Below are 18,050 nucleotides of genomic sequence, written 5' to 3'. Positions count from 1 at the left end.
TCAGGAACTTTCTTAAGTTACCCTATGTACATCTTCACTGTGGTGGCAATTTCTCATACACCAGCAATGCGAACAATGATATTTCTGAACGTTTCTTAAGTGTTTCAGATTATGCATTTAAAGCTTTGCAAAATTTTACTGCAGGACCATGTACAATGCATGGCACTAAATGGGCTATTCCATTAAAGATCCACACTACCCCTGTGGAAGATTAAGATAAAGTCTTCCACAGAGGGAGTATGAGTTTTGAATAAAGAGATAATTGGGTAATTTCCATTTGAAATACTCACTCCAATTATGAAAGATATAGGTAAAACCATAATACAGGGGGAGTATGGGTTTCACAATGATTAACCCTGACCAATTACATTTAAAAAACATCCTCCCTCTATGGAAGATATTTCCAAAATCTTCCACAGGGGCGGTGTGGATTTCAACTGAAATAGCCCAATCCAAGCCAGTATTCTACATCAATAGCCATCCCCCGCTAGGACTATCAGATATAGGCCTGGACAGATTAACCCCCTGAGCACTACCTTCCGATCTAACATTGCCTCTGATTGGCCAATTACATGATACCTTCACTTTAATCACCAATCAGAATGAAGCTTTGCAAATAATTCACCCCAATTTTTTGCGAGGTGAAATTATTCTAACAATGTTGCTGATTGGTCCAATTAATAATGAAAACTTCTTTTTGGCCAATCAGCAGGTAGTTCTCATGGGGTTAATATTTTACCTTATCACTTAGACCAAGCCAGTATGCTAAACTAATCGCCATCTGTGTTTGTGTTAAGAAGTCCTGCTCCGCCTGGCTCTCTACCGCTGGGAGGTGAGCATCTAGTAACGTACAATATGCTTCAGCGTCCTGCCATTTTCTTCTGGATGGGACCCATAAATAACATTTGTTGTTAAATTCTCTCCAGCCATCCTCTTCATCACATTTAATTGGAGTATCTGGATAAAACAAAACCAAATGAAGTAAATTAAGTTAAGCTTAATCATAAGGCGATACACTCTGGTGCATTGGTGTGTGGTGATCACAGAATTAAAACCAGAGAACCAGGACTCGACCGCCATCTTGATACAGGCATGGAGCAAAAATTGGGGGTATTCGGTTTCCCTCATCAGAATGTGCTTGAGGCATTTGTTGTCATGCAAGCGCGACATGGATGATGGGCGCATTTGAGAGACGTACTTCATGCGACCTGCACGCGAGTACCAAGACGCTTCTGATGAAACGCAGAATTGTTTTCGTTAGATCTCCGCGCAAGACTCGGCAAGGACCCGAATACCCCAATTTTCTCCCCATAGCTGACGGCGCGATTATACGTGGCGGTATAGGGAGTCCCGGTTCTCCTTCTCTAATTCTGTGGTGGTGATGCATTAGTGTGCATCTATGGAGTGCAAGCCTTGGTACAGTCTTTGTTTATTCCAATGATTAGGCTAACTTGAAACTAACTGCTTATTGTCTCAGTAACCCATATGAGACCTTGAGGGAGCTGATTCTGGTTGTGATGGCTTATTGTGGTTTGTATTGGATGTGCACTTCTTATCTGCAAACATTTAGAAATATTTCACACTGCTGTAGTACCAACACAAAGTACATTAAAAATGGTGAACTCAAATAAGCTGTGTGCATCTAGAGTATCACACACACAGGTTTTTGCTGTTGACTGACTGAAAAACGTATGTGTGCTTTTGTTTTAGACCCCTCCACCAAAAGATGGGGGAACTAGTTCATTGAAGTTGTTGTGTCCATAGTCTTGTAGTAGTGTCCCCACTCCAGCTCTTACCACACCACCACCCATACTTCCCATCCCCCAGTCCTACCATGACCATGACCACAGCCCTACCTCAACTTACACATATTACAGCATGTCCTTCTGTTACAATGCTAAATAAATACACAATTGGCACATCTGAAGATGCACTATATATACTTTGCAATAAAAAATTATGTGAGTATAATGCCTTGTGTCTGTCCCTTTTCAGAATGCCGGCGCTTATGATAAACATGCCGGAATCTGAACTCGTATCACTTTGAACGGCATGGATACACTTTTTGTGGTGTGTTATTTTCTATTGACTTATATTCTTTCGTTCACCTCAAGTTTGGTAGTGACATGAGGGTATTTCACTGGTCGCATTTTCGATTCGTGGGCATAAAGATCGCACAGAGCATACGATCGCGTATAAGGGCAGTTTGTCAGTACGCTTGCGGCACAACCGCAAACAAAGGCACTGACGTCACTACCGAGCTTGAAGCGAACCAATGTATAGGCCTATATATTATCCTTTGGTTCAGATGGTTTCTCAATTATATGATTCAGAAATCATATGCATATCACCATGGTTACTTACCAATATCTCTGGCACATATATAATATCTTGGTACAACACAGTTAAGATCATTCCAATTGTTTTCAGCGGTGTCTAATTCCACACAGTCCTCACCAAGCTGACTGAAATCATCTGGTTGATTTGGTCCCCAATTTGTAAAACTGTAAAGGAATGGTTTATAATTTTAAATACATATAGAGATGACTTGGTTTATCCCGATCCATGCTCACTCTCGCAGGTTTTCTCCGGGGTCTCCGGTTTCCTGCTGCTTTCAAAATCGGTGATTAGTTGTTTGGTTATCAAAAACTTCCTTCACCCAATGGAACTTGGGGAGCTGCAGAAAATGGGTGGATGTTACAATCTAAGTGCGGATAGGTTTGCGCGAGGTTCGGCTGCAACCAGCCTAGTTGATGCAATCTGATTGTGATGATTCACCATGTAGCGGCAATACAGCGCTTTGAATCCTCTGGAAAAATGTGCTATATACAATCAAAATTTTTTTTTTTATATGGTCGATCAGTCAGGATTTTTTAGGAAGAGGCTAAATGACCCTAAAATATCACAGAAACTTGAAAACTCTGAAAAAAAATCCGAAATTTTTGGAAAACATATTTGAAAAATTTTCTTCAAAAAATTGCAGTCCAAATCAATCCACTTCAGCCCCCCCCCCCAAAAAAAGCTGTTGCATACGGCTAAAAAATAAATCCAAAAAGACAAAATGTGGTTTGGTCAGGTCCGATTAACTGGGTTTTTTTTTCATCACTTTTTTGTACAGTATGGCTGTGTCATGCAAGGTCTGAACTAAACAAAGAGGAATTGCCTAATGTGAATAAAATTGACCTCCTAATTTGACCTTAATTATGACTTCTACAGCCTATACTTGCATGTGTGCATGATTCAGCCTTGTTTTGTAAACCTGATCTATTTTAAAGTTTCGACAGCTTTAATTATAATTTAACATCATGCTGTCAAACGCATTACTAATCTTGCCTGTCCCAGTAGCAAATTCCTCACTCAAAATGACTGTGCAGATGGGTGGCACACTACAACATTTGGGTCTTGTAAGTCTATAAAGCAAGTTTATTTAACAAAGGCCACACACATTTCTTTCCCTTTTTATTTATTTTTATCACATTTTAGTTTTATATTTGAGAAATCCATGCAGAAAAAATATATTTTCAAGCAATAAATGATGACTGTCTTCTATACAGTGCACTTAATTTGACATGCAATATAAAAACATGAAAATCAATCTATGACTTTCATACTGTCATAAAACTTTGATAAGAATTTTAAGGATGTGTCTTCCATAGAGAGTGTGTGGATTTCAACTGGAGTAGCCCATTGTTGGCAGATGTATTATAAATTCATTTTTAGCCCAGGGTATAAATGACCGTATCACAGTGTTGACAGCGTCTAAATAAATACTTTTTCCCTGAAATGAATCACGTCCTAATCAGGGTCTTAGCTAGAAATTGGAGGTTGCCCGTCATTTGAATAAAATTGCCTGTCCTAATTTGACCTTTAAAACATTTGTCTATAGCCCATTGGGGGTTCAAAGAGTTCAAATATGTGCTGATATGGCCTTGTTCTACAAATTGGGATTATTTAAAAGGTCAATTAGCTTCTCAAAACATACAATTTATAATATAGCATCTGTCAAAGGCATTAATTTTGCCCGTCCCAGGAGCAAACTCCCCGTCTCCCCGGGTGGCTAGCTAAGACCCTGGTCCTAATACTCCGTTGGTGAGCGACGGGCGATTGGTATTTCACTAATAAGAGACCTCGCTTTTCCGAACGCAAGAAAAGGAGTCCTATCTGATTGGCTAGAAACTGATCGCTAGATCGCTCAGTGACGAGTGTACAAACTCATGTTTTCAATTCCATTTAAATCAATATTCTATTATTGATGCAGATAAAGAGAGTTTTATAGCTATTCATTGTGCTGTATAGTATTATAGATTTGTGATTTAATATTCTATAGCCAGTGTACAGCATCGTGGTCTTAGCTGAATGGGCTTTCATTTCGTTCTTTTCATAAATAATATTCTCAAACAGTTTAATATATCACAATTTTGATGCACGCTTTAAAATCTTTATGGTGAAAATGCAGCAAAATATATCCACACCAAACAGCAATCCCCGCTTATTAGTGTATTGCATTTCCAGTTAGTGTATTGGAAACAAATCCTGCGTTTTACCTGACAACAAATCAAATTTTCTTGTAATGGCAACACCATGGGGTACTGAGCATGCACAGATTGCATAAACGTGTATGAATGGAAACGCTACGGTATCTCATATCGTGTAATTAATATGCTTAGCCTGAGTCACTCGGCCTATCTCGAACAAAATCGCCATGCATAGTTTTTGAAGAAAGAGTGGACTCGCCGTACTATCACGGCAATTTTTAACACGAAGATATAGGATGATGACGCTGTGCGTATGGAATGTGCCGCAAAAACAGGTATCATTTTCAGCCATTTGGTATCTCATTGACCCCTTATTCTTACCCAATTTGGAATATGCATAAGTCATTTTTCAAAAAGGGGTTTTTTTTATTGTCCAATTTTACCTCAGTGTAGCCAAAATGTAGCAAAAACTTGATAAATTGGGGTCAAAATTTTGGATGGGTCCAAATTTCTCAGAAAATTGGTATTCACCAGCAAAAGTGGTTACATAACTCCCTGGTAACTGGGTAACACATCTTTTAGAATGATGGTACATGCTATAAACTTTGTGTTGCGATCATTTTGATCATGGTTCAGGACTCAAAAGCATGACATAGTGATAATCGGATTACATGTAGCACTTCGCTGGTGAATAGTGATGTGGCCACTTTCAGATTCTCAGTGGCACCTCTAACACAAACCAAACAGGATATTAGTAGAACAGTATGTTATAGATGAATCCAACAAGCCAAGTCATGGTCAGGATTTGGTCGGCCATTATTGGGTCCCTGCAGCGCCAAACTGGTGTTAAAATTTGATGTTAGATTCTGTTGTTTTGTGAACTGTCATCATTCTTTTGTCTACGTGTAACACGGGTGATAGAATGCAGTTTAAAATACCCTCCATTTCACATTTTAGGTGAGATGGAGCCGACGGGGACCCAGCTATGGCTGCCATTGAAGTGTAGGAATGTGTGAAATTGGATTTGTCTGTATTTTTCTGAGTACTCCTCAGTATAGAGGGTATGCAATGCGACGTCACTCATAACAGAGTCATCCTCATTTAAATAAAATTCTGTCCTCCAGAAGGTACCACGGGAAAATTTGCATGATAATACAATAAAACGTCTGATAGGTATGAAAGGTTGTGGAATCGATCTAGAGACCTGTCCCTCTGTCATCTTAAGTTATCTTAGAACTGTGCTCCAGCATGGCTGCCATTTCAATTGTTATACCGTTCCAGTTGGTTTATTGCATACACTCTATACTTGTGATTTATTTAGTATACTCACCTTGCACTATAGCATAGGGGCAAAACACCATTCAAATGGAAATAACATACTGTATTCTCTTTACATAATGCCAGCTAATGTTGCATTTTCCAAAGAAGGGTTGTTAATGAGGTCTTTTTTACAATGGTAATTCACATTAAAACATTGTTATATACTGGAAGACAGAGATAAAAGGACTAGTTTATGTCTGACGTCATCTGTCAATCAAACTCAAGCACGGTTTGTTTACAAATGTTGTGATGATATGAGTTGCTGAATGCAGCGGTAAATCCGGGCACCTTATTGTTAATTTTGCACCTTCAAACATACAAACCGTCTCAAAAGTTAGGTCTTTATAGTAGGCAACTTTCTTTTGCGAAGGCACCATGTCAACAATGCCTAGAAAAGTTGCTTTTTGCCTTGTAAAAGTATGTAATTTTTCGCCATGTTCTGCTATTCCTTTTCTCCAATCGGCACCAGATAAATTGACCTTCCTTTTACGCGCTGTTAACCAATCAAGGATCGTAGGGAATTTGATTGACAGTGACGTCAGATGCAAACTAGTCTTTTTATCTCTGTCTTCCAGTATAGAAGTACCGTCTGGCAGTGCATTGGTGCTCCATAAACAATAAGGAATTTCCACAAATACTGTAAACACTGTTGATAGCACACACCGTCATCATCCCTATATCTTCGTGTTAAAAATTGCCGTGGTAGTACGATAAATCCTCACGTTTTTCAACAACTACGCATGGTGATTTTGAGCTATTTTGTTCGAGATAGGCCGTATGCGACTCAGGCTATGCATACAATTTGAGATTTTGAGAGCCGGCCACACTGTTTCTATTCTATGTTTTACGATTTTCGCATGATCAGTATATGGCTGGCCGTAATCGCCTTAACGTGGAGCTGCTACGGCAGTAGCTTACTTTTTAAACATGGAGCTAAATTGACCAATCATGTTAGATCTTTTCATTACGCTGAGCCAGTGTTGTAGTCAAGACCTCTATGTCCGAGACCGAGACCAAGACCTGCCCGTCCGAGACCAAGACCACCCCTTCCGAGACCTTGGTTTAATCCCCTGGGATACTCAAGTTTGGTTTGGGTAGGGGTGTGCCGCTGAGAATTTGAAAGGGAACTCATAATTGTAGGCCTACCAACTGTTTTTTGGACCTGCAGTTAACACTTTTTGTCTTAATTTTTTTTCCAAATTTTGGGAAAATTTCAAAAATGTTGGCGATAGTGGAGGCAAAATTAGGCCAGTGTGTGCAGGGTCAGAAACACCAGTGCGCGAAGCGCACAAAATTGAGCGATTTTACCATATTTGGGCACAAAACACACTTGTTTTCGTGCTGAAAAGAAGATGCACACTGCACAGGGCAACTATTTCTATTTGTTCATCTATTTTGCTTTTGTGGAGAATGTTCCCCTTGCAAAAGTTAAGTGGGATCCTCGCTTCCACCACCTGCCCACCTATGTTTAATCATGAACTGAAATTGGAAGCTCACATCCGAACAAGCTCACTTATGATTCATTTATACTTTTTATAACTTTATAAAATGATTTTTATATCTTTATTCTTAACAATTTCTTCAACATTCATTGAAATTTAGGGTAAGGAATAAATAATGAACAACAACAGAAAATCATATCTTTTTCTTCAGGTCTCGACAGGTCTCGGAACAAAAAAAACGTTCGAGACCGAGACTTTTGAGGCCCGAGACCGAGATCTTTTGAGTTCCGAGACCGAGACCTTGATATCCGAGACCGAGACACTACAAAAAAGGTCTTGAGATGGTCTCGAGACCGAGACCTGGTCTCGAGACCTACAACACTGCGCGGAGCCAGTTGATGCATCATCGTTCCAGAGAGAGAAAACTCTTGCCAAAATTAATGTTTACTATGTGGATTTTAAATGAATCGAATGTAAATAAACCACAAACAGTTGTACAGGATCAATACCATTGTTTGATTAGTGTATAGTAGGGTGGGCCAAAAAACACTTTTTTTCTCGGATCGACTTGGAACTCTCGGAGAATTTTACTGGGGTATATACTAGTATTGTGCTGAAATATCAGTAATATCGGAGCATGTTTCGCCCAGGCAGTAGATTTTCACAAAATCCCTACTTTTTTGCTATTTCTTACTGTATAACTCTATATAGAGAAATCAGTAGACACAATCTGGAAAAAGTAGGCATTCAGATGCCATCCTAACCAATATTAAACACTTTGGGTAGTTTGTTTGGACCCTCTAGAACATCACCAAAGCTATTAAACCAAGATAACACTCAATGAAAACAGCTCAACTATGTTACATCAGATCTTCTGGTTAAATACACACTGCACTTGTGTCTGTTTTACCTGTGCAATGAACAATGAGCTGGTATTATAGTTTGAGTTGGGTGAATGATTATAAAGCTAACGCAAAGGTAACAATACTGTCTGGGCTTTTGTTTACGAAATGAGACAATAGTCTGCTTATTGTTAACCAGCGTTCTTGAAAATGAGAAGCATAATGGTTTGCAGACTTAACACGGTTTAGAAATAATTTGTTCATATTTTTTGGTGTTATCTGTCGTTTACATATCCTTCCTAAAACACAAAAGTACCAATATTTCCAAACACCTAAATTAGCTAAAAATTTAGGAAATGTTACAAAACTATATTTTCTAGAATTTCAGAGAATACTTTAAATATTGACTGGTTATTTTTTACACAGTGACGTCATATAGGCAATGGCATAATACTTCTAACATACACTAGGTCACGCGTCAATGGTGAGCGCACTGAGTATTGTGTATAGGAAAACGGGCAGTACCGTAACTACAGTATGTATGGCCTACTACTAGTATATAAAGTAAATCCGAACTGGTTTGCTGAAGGTCGAATTCCGCAGGCCACGCCACAAAGATGTACAAATCAGCTCCCAAGCGTACACTGCAGATCGCAGAATTGTGTGCATGGTTTACCACCACTCTGCCTAGCTATATAGTTGTGTACAATACTGTATGAGTTTCTTGTGAGTGCATGTCCATCTTAATAATAAGTCGGTTCGTACTTTTCATAAATTACTTGTAAATATCTTGCAACTACGTGAAGCTCGTCTGGCAAATTCTTAATGACTAAATTCGCTTCACGTAATGAGTAAGTCGTACTTGAATGATTGGTCAGTTTTACCTCCGAGTAATGAAAAACTCTAACATGATTGGTCAATTTGGCTCCACGGAACAAAAAGTCAGCTACGCGTAGCAGCTCCACGTTGTGGCGGTTGCGGCCTACCATATCAGTATCCCATATGATATTTCTATTGTAAGAAAATTTTATTTGTTGTCACGTAAATCACAGGTTTCGTTTAAATGTACTAACTGGAAATTAAATGTACTAATTAGTGAGGACCGGTATTTTGCTGTGGATATGTTTAACTGCAATTTGCGGGTAAAAATTTGAAATCCTGGGTAAAAATTGTGATCATATTCAACTCTTTGAGAAATAATAATATAAAGGAATGTATGTAAAATCCAGCTGCAATACAATGTACATTATTGACACACTATCACGCTCTTTATCTTCGTCAATAGTAGAATAATCGATTTCAATCGAATTGAATACATGAGTTTGTAGTTGACTACTGAGCGACCTAAGCGATTGATTGCTAGCCAATCAGATAGAACTCCTTTTCTTGCGTTCAGTGAAATACCACTCGCCTGTCGCTCACTACCACTCGCCCGTCGCTCACCAACGGAGTATTAAATTTATATTTATCGTATAGGACGTCGACGGTGTGAGCAGCTCACATGGATATTGTGAAATTAATGATCCATCATCGAAAATGCAGGTGCTGTATGTTATTTTGACAGCATTCATGGAACAGTTTGGTTGAAAAGAAGTGAGATTATTAGAGGGGGCTTAAATTAAAGAGAATATGGACAAGGTTTTCCCTTGGAATCCCACAATTTCATAAAATAAAATATTCTACAACATTGGTGAACATTCCAATTAACCCCCTGAGAACTACCTGCTGATCTAACATTGCCAATCTATCATTGCCTCAAGCGCACCAAAAGTTTTCTGTTTCTGTTATGTTATGCCTCTGATTGGTCAATTACATGATATCTTCACTTTAAGGGGTTGTTTGGAATGACAGGTGAGTCAGGGGTCAAAAACAAAATTTTTACCTTTTTGACCTCAGCACATGTGTATGTATGATCTGCCATACAAAAATTAAAAAACAATACCTCAAAGTATCATTTTAATGTTTTTGTCATAATCACGCTTTTCTACAAATTTCATCTGTTTGTACCGGGCGTGTCTGTTGCCAGGTAGGCCTACATGACAGCATAGACACACGTTACAACCTTGAATAATAATACAGAATTGTGACGTTATATTCTTCTTAACCTATCTTAGAACTGCCTATTATTTCAATTGTTATACTGTTCTGGTTGGTTTATTGCATATACTGTATAGAAATTATGCAATATGACGTCCGAGCATGACAGAGTCATCTTCATTCAAATAAAATTCAGGTACCCGTAAGGTACCACGGAGCAATTCGCATGATAATACAATAAAACAGATGAAAGGTATGAATGGTTGTGGAATCGAATTGCAGACCTGTCCCTCTGTCACCTTAGAACTGCATCTCGTAGGCAATGGTAGGTAATAAACCAGCCGGAACGGTATAACAATTGAAATAACAGCATGTCTTGGTCTCAATTCAAGATGTGCAATTTGGACACACCTACTGCTTGGCTGATTTATACTTCAACAGTTCCTCAAAGCAATATCAGAAAAGCCACTATCTCATTGTTCATTGGCCCGCAGTATGATCCGCCTGGGCACTCAACTTTAGAATTGATGGGTATATGTGCCTACAAGCGGCGCGAAGTAGGCGCATATCAGTACAAAACGCTGGGTTTTTTTTAATAAAAAAAAGGGTCATTATGTACAATCAAAATGAAAAAGGGGTCATTGGGTATAATATTTTGAAAACTGAAGGTGCCTGGTCATCGGGTATAGTCGGCTTCAAAAGAGAGGCATATATTGACAGGCACATACCGTCACCTCTAAAGTTGATGCCCCCGGTGCTCGCATTATATTTTGTTCATGGCTCGGCTTTTAAAACTCCCACACATCACAATAAGGCTATTGAAAAGTGTATAGAATAGCTAATGATAGACCGGTCCCTGCGATTAGTCGCGGACCCGAGCGACAATATAGTAAACACATCGAGTTTATAACACAAGTGACAGTAGTCTTGAATTATGGAGGGTTTCATTGAACTTCTACCAGCAAAATATGGAATAATACTAACACAAGACACCAATCGAGATGATGATACCAGCCATAATGGAAGGCTTGTATTTGACCTTCTTATGAATCCAATTTCGTGGCGAGAAGTTAAAAAGGTAATGTATATTTCAAGAAATTTGGGTTCAAAAATTCCGTATCAGCGCGGATCATCAATTCCGTAAATATGGCGTATAGAGGCACAACTTGACAATAAACTGAACTATTTAAACGTAAAGGACGCACTGGATACACATAAATTTGTGTTTCCTTGCTGGCGGAATAGTTGCAAAACTCTTTTTGTCAAAAAAGTTGGACAATTTATGAATTATGATTGGCAAAATAGCGAAAGGAAATAGACTTTTCCAACCATGTAAAACTACACTGGGTTGTTGACATGGTCGACATACATTAAGGCATACGCATGTTCCTAAAGTAGGAGGTAAGTACTATAATTAATTGTTTAAAGTGCTCAACATACCAGCAAAAATTCATAGGGTCATCAGAGTACAGGGACTTTGTGAAATACTGGGTTCAAAATAAAAGTCGCGCCAGCCGATATGCAACATCAAATATAAAAGCCGATTTACATAATTTCCCATGACCTTACAGAAGTGATCGTGCTCAAATATAAAACTATAGAGTTTGGTCCTTGATATGCACCATCAATTGTGTACTTGTGATCAATATTGCTAGGCAAACAATCACAGCAAACATGCCAAAATCCTCCCATTTCTCCTCCATTAACACACATATAAACCCATCCCTTAATCACCAATCAGAATGGAGCTTTGCAAATAATTCACCCCAATTTTTGAGTGTGGTGAAATTATTCTAACAATGTTGCTGATTGGTCCAATTGATAATTATAAATTCTTTTTGGCCAATCGGCAGGTAGTTCTCATGGGGTTAAGCATGTTCCAAATCATGACTTACCCTGAGCCAAATAGTGAGCCATCTACCCATTCAAACATCCCTTCATTAGTTGTATCATGACCTCCGACCCAGTAACTATATTCTGTATCTGATAGCATGTCATATAAAAATTGCTGCAGAAAAATGTGGAGAACAAAACATTTTATGGAACATTTTTAAATGTTCAGATAATTATACTTAAGGGGGTACTACACCCCTGTGGTAAATGTGTGACTATTTTTGCATTTTTCTCAAAAAATAATAACACATTGGTAACAAAACTTATGTATATTATTGGGGCAAGGAATCCAATTACTACACTGAAATTTCAGTGACTCAAGACAAGCGGTTCAGTATATATGATAGGCAAGGCGGTACATCCTAGCGGTACCTTGTTTCTTATCATAAATAACGAACCGCTTGTCTTGGGTCACTGAAATTACAGTGTAGTAATTGGATTCCTTGCCCCTATAATATACATAACTTTTGTTACAACTGTGTTATTAGTTTTTGAGAAAAATACAAAAATATACACAAATTTATCGAGGGGTGTAGTACCCCCTTAACATGCTAAATAAAAACAACTTGGTCAGGGGTGAAAGATGAATAAATGATAATCAGCATCCTGAAGTTGCTGTTTCTGAAGAGGAAAAAGAAGAGGTGGCTTAAAGGTGAACAAAAAACAAAGTCTAGGGGGTAAGAGACAGGGTTCCCGCACCATGAAACCTTTAAAATTCAAGGACTTTTCAAGGACTTTCAAGGTCCAAAAGCATGATTTTCAAGGACTTACCACAACACAAAAATCATGATGCAGCTCTCCATGCGTCACATATTAACTAAAGTGACAACTCCTCTCCACTCCCCAAATTTAGTCAGAATTATACTTTAGGTGAAATTCCAATTTTCAAGGACTTTCAAGGACCTTGTGCTAATTTCCAGGACTTTCTAAGCCTTGAAAAGGTGTTTTCAAATTCAAGGACTTTCAAGGACCGTGAGAAGAGGAGCAGCAAGTAGGCATAGAAACAACAATCTGGAATAAACTTGAGAAGAGGCAAAGAAACAAAAATGAGGGATAGTGAGAATTAAATGAGTCCCGTTAAACTGGCTTTCAGCAAAGAACACAACATTCTCTTGGTCTGATCAACATGAGAGCCCCTGTTAATGACTGACATACATGTATGTGGAGATTCAAGTTTCCTTTGTGAGCACTGCTCTGCACTGACCAATGCTTTGATGCGTAATTGGCCAATCAAATTACTGGATTGTTGTTACGATTGTGAGACATTTGAATGAGCAAATCAGAACCACACTTCTGTGTGTACGCTGTGTACGCTCTCAAAATGTAAACAAGCAAGTGTAGTAAATGATACCCCTTCTTAAACTGTATTTTTGTTAATTAAATATTCATGAATTTAGCATTATAATAGATTCCATATCATCCTAATGGACCTCAACCGTTGTCCAAAATTGGGAACATAATCACATTAAGGGGGTACTACACCCCTGGCCAATTTTGTGCCTATTTCTGCATTTTTCTCAAAAATTATAGCGCATTGGTGACAAGTAAGATATGTATATTATTGGGGCAAGGACTACAACTACTGAACTGAAAACTCAGCAACTCAAGGCAAGTAGTTATTAATTTATTGATCAGATATTGGTTTTCCCTCATTTTTGACTGTAACTCCACAACTGTTGTCGGTGCTGAAATAAAATTTCCAGTGCAGTAGTTGTAGTCCTTGCCCCTATAATATACATATCTTACTTGTCACCAATGTGCTATAATTTTTGAGAAAAATGCAAAAAAAATGCACAAAATTGGGCAGGGATGTAGTACCCCCTTAAGTATCTATTCCTAACTCTGCAATAAAATAACAGCATAGTGCGGATTCAATGAGCCCCAAATTGATAATGTGTACAAAAATACAGGTTATTCTAAATGAAACAGGTTGTATTTTGAGCATAATTATAGTGGCATCAACATTTTTACCAATAGGGGTCCATTTTAAGGCATGTCAACATTTAATAAGGTCTCTTTTTTACCATTGATAATCAAAATATGAGGTTAGGCCATTTAGAGGCAAATGGTTACATGATTTTAGGTATATGTTAACAGTTTCATCATTTACGGTAGCAAATTTGCACCATCAGTTACACCATTTGGGTCTGTTTTGAGAGTTGACTGACCCTACCCCTCATGGAGCAATTTGATCTGTTAGAATTTCAGCAAAATATATGGTTTTACTACCATACATTTTGCAGTTTTGCTCACAAAAAATGAAATGACCGCCTCGATAGGTAATGTAAACTGAATGCTCAGTTTAATGTGAAGCTTATCTATTATCTCAGGATGTTGTTAAAACGCTGTATAAATCCCAGCAAAATAAATCCAGGTCAACTTGTTGAGCCCTGGTTATGGCTATTTGGCTGTGCATCCACCACCTATGGATCCAGGCCTAAAGCCAGAATATTTTTGTCGGGGTGTGAATTGTCCAAATGCAGATCTTTTCAAGAGAAATCTTCATTCTGGCCAAAAGTAGACCTTTATCCCTTATGCAATTGATTTTTGGATCCTATTTTTTAACAAATTTCATAAAAAGTTCATGATTTGAGGTATATTTATCAACAATTTTGACATTTTTGCCCTAATTTTGCTATTTTTTATGGACAAAGCAGACCGCTTGCAGATTTTGGGAGGTGCATCCCCCTCCCCTGTTGCACCCCCTGGCTATGGGCCTGTATGGATCTATATGTCACATGATCAAAGGGAATGAGTTGCGTGTCAACCCTGGTTGAAAATGAGTTTTACATATGTTTCTAAAAGACTAAGCTTTCAGAAACTGAAAACCCCATGTTGACTTTTCTTTAGTTATGTTAAGTTAAGTTATGTTGATTTATCAATCGCTGAAAAACAATATAAAACAAAAGAATTTTAACACTTTCTTTGCCAGCATCTCAAAATCAACATTTGCGACATCTGACTCATTTCCCTTGATCGTGTCACATATTTTGAGTCCACTATATACTTACATTAGTTCCAGAATCTTTAACTACAGCTAAATCACCGCTATACGTTTGGCAATCTTTTCTGGCTTCACCCCATACATTAACTCTAGTTCTAACAAGGTAACATGTGTCTGCATATCTTTTCCATGTGCCACCGCAGTCCTGGCAAGAAACTGTAAATCAAATCAAATCAAATCAAATCAAATCAAATTAAATCAAATGTAAAAATGAAATCAAATAAATCATGTTATATCAAATCAAATCAAATCAAATCAAATTACATCAAATCAAATTCATTTCTAACAATGTAATAACACATGTTTGCATATCTTTTCCACATGCCACCACTGTCTTGGCAAGAAACTTTAAAAAGAAATAAACTCAAATAAAATTAAATCAGATCAGATCCAACTAAACTAAATCAAATCAAATTTTAGTTCTAATTTAGAAAGATGTGAAGAGTTCAAATGAAAAAGCCAATAAATACCATTTTAAAACTTTTTGAGTTAAAGCCACCAACACCTGCCCTATTGACATGTTACTTAAAAAGCAAAGTTTTGAAGCTATGATCAAAAGTACAGTAGCACATATGTTCTTATTATTTTCTTTATATTTGCTCAAATAAAAAAGGAGCAGAAATATATTTAAATGTAGTGAATTTAATATTTACATCATCATTCAATACAGAACTGTTTCGTATAGGTGTTGTCACACCTACACTTTAATTAGCTCAATGCTGTGTTTTTGGCCCACCCAGCCAGGTCATGGCCAGGTATATTTTGCTTGTGCTCTCATTCAACTGAGGAGTGTAGGTGTGACAACACCTATACGAAACAGTTCTGTATTGAATGATGATGTAAATATTAAATTCACTACATTTAAATATATTTGACCATATATATCTCAAATTGAGAAAAAAAATGGATGTATTGTTTTTGCATCTTCATATGTTTTCCATGTGCCACCAGTCCTGGCAAGAAACTGTAAAATCAGATAAAAATAAGATCTATATATCAAATCAAGTATACTAATGTTATATTGTGAAGTCTTTATTTTTTGCAAAATGTTACTGATAACAAGGAAAAACAGTGGCATGATCGAGTCGATTGACAGGAATTCCATATAATAAACATAAATTATTTTTATTATGAAATACTGATTTTATCTAATTTATTCTAATGCAGCCTATAGCTGAAGAATCACTCTGTTACAATAACAAATATAAGTCAATCATTATAAGCCTAGCACTATAAAATACTCTTCTGCCCATTGACTTTACAGTATTGGTTATTCTTAAACTTGTTCATTCAGACTTTATAGTAATGTCTTCATTCAACTTGGTGTCTTCATTCAAAATCTCCCCATTACCCAGTGGTGTAGCCAGTGCCAATGAAACAAGCAAGGTGACTTGTAGGGGACAAAATTTGACAAAAACAGTCACAAATGATCAAAAAGGCCTGAAAATCTAAACAAATATGGTGGTCAGCATCCTACAGGAAGCTTGGGTAAGATGTTTCACAGTCCCCCCTGCGCCACTGCATTACCATCCCAACCACTTTTGAAGTTAATGAAAGCTCTAATGCAAATGCAGATGCACATCCTGTTGGTATGAGTACCTTTTCATTGCTTTTCTATCCAGATATTCTATCAACCAGATTTGCTAGTGATTTCACCTGTACAAGGTCCAGATTCATTGTGGATATAGATATGAAAGATAAATACTATGTACAAATATATATCTTAACAAAGTGCAATATTATACCGGTATCACACAAATTTTCATCTTCTTATAGGTTTGAGTGCAGAAAATATATCATACAACAAACTTTTAAATAGAAAGCAAAATCAAACTTCTACGCTACTCAAATTTGGTACACTCACCGGAGTGCTCCAGTGAGTGTACCAAATTTGAGTAGCAAAGAAGTTTAATTTTGCTTTCAATTTACATTTACCACTATGTATGAATATACATCAATCTAACAAACTTTGGCTTTAAATTAAATACTTTCAAATCGTAAGTACTAATTAAAGGTAGGCAGTCCAATTTTTCATACATGGTGTTCTCTCATAAAGGACTACCACCCAAACCAAATTGAAACCATATGATTCCAAGTTTTGCTCCAACAGTTGGATATTAGAAGTAAAACATGTGGTTAAGAGTATGGGGATAAAGCTGCCACTTATTTTCATACCATCTATAAAGAGAATGTTACACCATCTATTTACAAAATAATTACTTTTCTAGCCTTATACAATCTACGATACTACCGCAAAGTTTAGAAGATATTAACAAGATTCAAAATTAAAGGTGTATGACCTGATTGAAAGCTTCACCCCTCCAACACCCCCCCCCCCCCACACACACACACACACAACCCCACTGACGTAGGCAGGAAAACGAGGACCTCCTTTTTCACTTGATTTAAAACATACTAACCGAGGGCTCACACATCCGTTCTTAATCGCCATACCGTGGACCTCACTCACACACACCAGACAACGTACTATCCAACCGAGGCCCGTCCTATACCACCCATAGGTGGACCCGTTTTAAATGCATTTTTATGTTATTTGCGATGTCCTGGATATATTTAAAAGACCGAGGACGTCCATGGTCACTGGGTGTCCTCATTTGTCATGTGTGTATCCTTGTGTGTGTCCTCGTTTGACTGGCTACGTAAATGCACACACACCCCTCCCATCAAAATGCAGATTTTGGTATCAGATGAAAGCTTTGTCATAACCCCAGGGAAATTTGAGGCATGCAATGTGATGTGGTATAACTAAACACATGCACACATGGCAGTTTGGTGCTACCAACTGTTCTATGGTCAACCATGGCACATATTCTTGCTTTGAAAAAATACAAGTCACTTGAGCAATTTAACTCGAAATTTGAAATGAGAATGTTTGGGTGATGGTTCTCACGGGGGGGGGGGGGGGCACTCCAATATGAAATGGATATAGGTGTAGGGCTGGCACTTTTGCGGTAAGGGACATTCTGTGAGAGCCAAATGTAAAAAATATGGTGTCATTGGGTAAGAGCATGATTTT

The 18,050-nt window shown here is 37.7% G+C and overlaps 1 protein-coding gene across 1 annotated transcript in view; it reads right to left on the bottom strand.

Annotated features, from left to right (window-relative positions):
• The window catches only part of LOC140143089 (macrophage mannose receptor 1-like), a 57,828-nt gene that overhangs the window by 19,543 nt on the left and 20,235 nt on the right, over positions 1–18,050 (bottom strand). Inside the window, exons 3-6 of the mRNA XM_072165138.1 lie at positions 15,021–15,169; positions 12,012–12,124; positions 2,365–2,504; positions 740–957 (exon numbers count right to left, since the gene is read on the bottom strand). Coding sequence (XP_072021239.1) covers positions 740–957; positions 2,365–2,504; positions 12,012–12,124; positions 15,021–15,169 — 620 coding nt within the window. The remainder of the gene's footprint in view (positions 1–739; positions 958–2,364; positions 2,505–12,011; positions 12,125–15,020; positions 15,170–18,050) is intronic.

The sequence above is a fragment of the Amphiura filiformis genome, chromosome 20 (assembly GCF_039555335.1).
Source record: "Amphiura filiformis chromosome 20, Afil_fr2py, whole genome shotgun sequence".
Taxonomy (NCBI): Eukaryota; Metazoa; Echinodermata; class Ophiuroidea; order Amphilepidida; family Amphiuridae; genus Amphiura; species Amphiura filiformis.
The sequence above is the reverse complement of the archived record's forward strand: the minus strand, read 5'-3'. Positions and strand labels throughout refer to the sequence as shown.